The 5799-nt window shown below is 42.6% G+C and overlaps 1 protein-coding gene across 1 annotated transcript in view; it reads left to right on the forward strand.

Moving 5' to 3' along the window:
• Positions 1-4253, forward strand: part of TACR1 (tachykinin receptor 1) — a 256694-nt gene extending 252441 nt beyond the window's left edge. Inside the window, exons 4-5 of the mRNA XM_007957423.2 lie at positions 1142-1338; positions 3962-4253. Of these exons, the coding sequence (XP_007955614.1) occupies positions 1142-1338; positions 3962-4253 (489 nt within the window). The remainder of the gene's footprint in view (positions 1-1141; positions 1339-3961) is intronic.
• Positions 4254-5799: the final 1546 nt, after the last annotated feature.

A 5799-nucleotide genomic window follows, 5' to 3' on the forward strand; every position in this document is an offset into this window, starting at 1 on the left:
GTTTAACATGAAAAGTCTCATGCACACACTCAAGTACTCACACAATGGTAACCACTGGCATTTGTTTCTCCTTTATCCTTCTAGTTTTTTAGTGCACTTTGAGTCCAGGTAAATATTTATTCTTTTCTCTTCTCTTTTTTACCCATATGTAAATGCACACTCTTTTTCCCCTTGCCTTTTTCACTTAACAATAGCCACCAGATCTTCAAAAATCAATATATAAAGAGCTTCCTTTTTTTTTTTTTTTTTGGTATTTCTTCTGCATAATATTTCATAGTGTAGATGTTATGTAACACTTTTCTGTTTCTTGGGGAGAGAAAAGAAGTAGATTATATCACCAAGTGTTCATAAAACATTCTTTTAAATCTCCTTTAAAAATCCAACACTCCCTGAATGCGCTTCCTGCAGCTGTCTAAATCTCTTCCCCACTCCTTCCTACCTCTGAGTTTCTAAACCTAGCAGTGTACTCTGGCTCACTGGCTGGCTCCTCACATACTCCACTCCCTCTCTGCTTTCTCCCTCTTCCTGAATATTTCCCTCCTGAACATCCACTTACCTTTTCTCATTAATTTAACTTCCCTGAGCTCTGTGGTACAGTGGTTAGAGCTAGAGCATATAACTACTAAACAAAAGGCTGGTAGTTCAAACCAGCCACTCCTTGGAAGGAAGACTGGGCAATCTCCTTCCATAGTGATACTGCCTCAGAAACTCAAGGCAGGGTCACTATGAGTCAGATCCGACTGGACAGCAGTGAGGGTTTTTTTTGTTTGTTTGTTTTTTGTTTTTTTCAGTCCTTACACAGAAGCAGAGCATAACACAATGGTTTTGAAACTTGAATCCACACCAGAATCACCTTACGGGCTTGTCAAAAACAGATTGCTGGAACCCACCTCCAGAGTTTCTGATTCAGTCTGGGGTGGGACCCAAGAATTTGCATTTCTAACAAGTGTCCAATGATGATCATGATGCTGTCCTGGGCCAGCTCTGAGAACCAAAATCCTTTGACATTGCACAAAAACGATCCTCCCTTCTTTTTGACAAGACCCTTCCCACCTCACATTACAACATGCACATTGAGGATGTGGCAGAAGAGAGAAACATCCATGAAAGAAGATGCCTCACCTTCTCACCTTCTTGCCAGGTGGTCAAGATGATGATAGTAGTGGTCTGCACCTTTGCTATCTGCTGGCTGCCCTTCCATATCTTCTTCCTCCTGCCGTACATCAACCCAGATCTCTGCCAGGAGAAGTTTATTCAGCAGGTCTACCTGGCCATCATGTGGCTGGCCATGAGCTCTACCATGTACAACCCCATCATCTACTGCTGCCTCAATGACAGGTAAGGACTCTATCCCCCAACCTGCGCCTAAGCCCTCCCCAACCCTTCTGGCAAAGAAAGAGTAGGAATCAGGCCTTTGAGGACTTGACTCATTTCTGCTTACTCTGTCTTGCTGGAAACTGGTTTTAAACTGCAAGAAACTGGGTAGAGCTTCCTAGTTTGTATTATGGAAAACGGAGAGGAAATTGAGAAATCAGAGAAGGGCAAAGGTGCCCTGTAAGGAATAGTATTTCAGTGCCACATATGGCTGACTCAGCATTCTGACCAATCTCTCTCCCTCTCCCTCTCTCAATCTCTGTCTCTTTCTCTCCCTCCGTCCCTCCCTCCCTCTCTCAATGGATGCACAGCCCTCTCTGCACTGGATCTGTTGGGCAGAGTAAGTAAGTTCACAGGACATAAACTAAAGATAGATCTAGCTTTCAGACATGCTTTATATGAATCAATCACAGAGATTTTTAATTTTTTCTCCCTGGATTAGTTGGCCAGTGTTTTAAAATTGGATGATTTCACATAAAAATGTAGATTTCTGGCTCCTCTTGATAAAGGAAAAAAAAAAAAAAAAAAAACCTTTCCACCCTGTGCTTACATTCTTGCATGGCAACAATCAGCAGGTGCTAAGTAGTATGGTGACTAGTTTGCCACAGTCCCTACCACTCCCTCTTGTGTTACAGTCAGCTTTGCTTATTTAGGTCAGCTGTTCACTGTATAGGCAGATAGTCTATATATACTGCAGCAGAAGCCAACTTCAGACAAGCAAAAGAAGGAGAAACCCCTGAGGGATGTGGTCAGCAATAAGAATTCACCATGAATGCAGAATGTCCCCAAGAGGGAGCTGAGACACCTTACAGCAGCACAATACATCATCCAGAGCACAATCCCAGTCTATGTTGAGGAAAGGAGGTGGGAGAGGCAGGGAAAGGAACAAAATGCTTCTTACAGTCTTTGTATCCATCAGTCATCAGTCTATAAAATGTCTTCTGTGAATGAAACCTCAGGTACTATGAATTTGGAAAAAGATGCTTTCTTTTTTTTTTTTTTAACTTTTTGTTGTGATTTGGATGAAAGTTTACAGAGCAAATTGGTTTTCTATTCAACAATTCATATACATTTTTTTTTGTGACATTGATTGTAATCCCCACAATGTAGCAGCACTCTTCCCACTTCCTCCCGGTGTTTACCATTTCCTTTAGTCCTTCTTTCTTATCCCTTCCTGCCTTCTGGGCTTTACGCTGGGCAAATTCTGCCCTCTTGATCTTGTATTGTTGATTGTTCTAATGCGTATATACCTCCCTGGTGTTATTGTTCACCTTATAGGTCTATCTATCATTTAGCTAGGAGCTCTGCTGGCATAGTGCCTAAGGCATTTTGACTGTTAACCATGGTGAAGCTGGTGGTTCAAACCCACCAGCCACTCCTCAGAAGGAAAGTTGGGCAATCTATTTCCATAGTCATACTGCCTCAGAAACCCAAGGAAGGGTCGTTATGAGTCAGATCTGACTCAGTGGCAGTGCATTCCATTGGTTTGTATCATTTAGCTAAAACTTGAGTCATGGAGCTAAGTTCAGTTTCAGGCCTAAAGGGTATCTGAGGACCAGAGTCTCAGGGGTTCCCCAGTATCTATCAGACCAGTAAGCTTGGTCCTTTTTAATTATTTTTAGTTTTGTTCCACATTTTTCTCCCACTCTATCTGGGACCTCTTATTGTGATCCCTCCCAGAGTGCTCAGCAATGGTTGCCTGGCACCATCTAATTCTTCTGGTCTCAGAGTCATGGAGGCTGGTGTTCACATGATCCGTTAGGTGCTTTGTACCAACTGGTTCCTTGAAGCTTTCATTTTCTTCACTTTTCTTTGTTCTGGACAGGGAAATCCCAATAGTAAGACCTTAGATGCTTGCTCACAAGATTTTAAGACCCACTTGCCACCAAATTAGGATGTAGAACATTGTCCTTATGGACTGCATTATGCCAATTGACCTTGCTGTTCTTTGAGACTACAGTCCTGAGCCCCCAAATTCTGCAACTCACTCCCTCAAGTTTTTTGGTTTTGGCTAAGAAGAAAGACATTTTGGACAACCTGTCCAAATGATCTCTGTTCACATAATTTACATATTCATCCTCCTAAGTACCTGACAACCCTTTTTAGATTAAATCTCCTAGCCTGTCTTTAATTGAAAGTTGGTTTTGCTTGTTGTACAAACAGAGAAACTGAAGCATTCCCAAGGGATACGGTTAGCAAAAAGTCATTCTTCAATCTGTGAGCCACTTGAGGGAAAGACTGAGTCTTGGTCTGTTTTTATTGCCCAGTGACTAGCACAATAGCCTGCATATAAAAAACACCTGGTGAATTAACACAAAGTTGGTTGATCACACATCACAGGAGGCAGCAGAGCATGGCAGCTGCCCTCTGTAAGGCACCCATTTCACATGAACCTGGATTCTAATCCTGGATTGATTCCACCTTTAAAACTTTTTGGCCTTCACATCTCTAGCTGTCAACTAATTTAAAAAGACAGTAATAGCAGAGAATCAAACTTGGGTGCATTGGTGTGTTCAAGAGCTGATGTGGGGCTAGATGTCCCCTAAAGTGGCCCCCACAGTCACCTCTCAATTTGATTCCTCCCCAGGTTCCGTCTGGGTTTCAAGCATGCCTTCCGGTGTTGCCCATTCATCAGTGCTGGGGACTATGAGGGACTCGAAATGAAATCCACCCGATATCTCCAGACCCAAGGTAGCGTGTATAAAGTCAGCCGCCTGGAGACCACCGTTTCCACAGTGGTTGGTGCCCATGAGGAAGAGCTGGAGGATGGCCCCAAGACCATGCCTTCATCTCTAGACCTGACCTCCAATGGTTCCTCCCGCAGCGACTCCAAGACCGTGACAGAGAGCTTCAGCTTCTACTCCAACATGCTCTCCTAGATACAGATGCTTTCCACAGATGCAGCTACCCACCACCTTTTTCTTGTTTCACTTCGTGCATGGGTATTTCCTTGATCTGGAGACCATTAGAAACACCCTAACAATGGGACATGTGAAAAGGGTCAGAATGGTTCAGATGAAAACATTCCATCCAAGTGTCAAAAAAAAAAAAAAGATTCTCCTGTCTTTGATACCTTCATGTTGTGTGACTTACAGCAAATCATCAAACTTCTCTAAGCCTGTAAAATGATGAGAGAGTTGAGCTACATCTTCTCTATAGTTTATTCTGTGATTCTGCAAGTAACTTAAGCTGTAAGCAAATGCTCATTCAGGATGAATCCTGCAATGCATCAACAGATCAAATGGACTCATTTGCCTGTAGCCCCTATCTTACTTCAACAAATTCACTCCCAATCATGCTCAGATTGCCATGTCTTTAGGTGATGGGTCACTTCACACTATGCTCCTCTTGATGAGGTGAACAAAAGAAAGATCCACATAAAATCTGAAGGAAAGATTTAACCCTGACTTCTAAGCATCAAGAAAAGAAGACACACTCTGCTCCTTTTTAGCATATCAGTATTTCAGTATATTTAAACATTATGAGTCAGAATCAACTTGATAGCAATGGAGTTGCCTTGTGGGGAAAACATGAGAATGAGAGCCTCAGTTTCTGCATTATCTTCGCCCATGATTTTTCTGAGCCACTGACATGGGAAGGATATGTCCATTAATAGAAGCTAATGTCTTTTATGGACCAATGTCTATTACTGCTAAGTAGCCCTCTGCTTTACTTCACTTGTCTTTGAACTTCTCTTTCCTTATTTGTAAAACAATGAACCTGAAGTAGATCATCTAAATATCCCTCTGAATTTTAACACCCACTGGTTTAATGAGTCTATGATTTTTGTTTGTTTGTTTCACCAAAAAAGTGGTGGTTTGAAAGAGAATGAGAGCAGTGAGTCCAGTGACTAATACCCAACTCCTGGAGATTTGGCAACTGCTAAGAAGATCTGGCAGCATAGTGCCTAAGGCACTTGACTGCTAACCAGAAGGCTGGTTGTTCAAATCCACCAGCCACTCCTCGGAAGGAATATGGGACAATCTACTTCCGTAGTGATACTGCCTCAGAAACCCAAGGAGGGGTCGCTATGAGTCAGGTCCGACTTGACGGCACATAACAACAACAACAACAACAAGAATATATGTAAATATCCATACATATTCTCTACTGAATTACCCTAAAATGGTATGCATATGTCTTCTCCTGGAGGATTTGGCCACCTTCAGAGCTGACAACTTCGTACCCAAACCTGCATCTCTCCATCAGGCTGTAGCAGGCTGAGTTCTGCAGCTGATGTGAACTCCCTGCTCTGGAATTTTTTGGTATCTTGGGAAGGATATTATCCTAGATTCTTAACTTTATAGTAGTATAGGCATGTGCTCCAAAGCCCAGTGAGTAAGGAGGCTTTCCCCTGCAGTGGTTCCTCTGGGAAAAAAGCAACTGGCATTTTCCCTTCAAAGACTGAATCTTCCCTCCCTGTCC

The sequence above is a fragment of the Orycteropus afer genome, unplaced genomic scaffold (assembly GCF_000298275.1).
Source record: "Orycteropus afer afer isolate SDZICR_OR568_19922 unplaced genomic scaffold, OryAfe1.0 scaffold00748, whole genome shotgun sequence".
NCBI lineage: Eukaryota > Metazoa > Chordata > Mammalia > Tubulidentata > Orycteropodidae > Orycteropus > Orycteropus afer.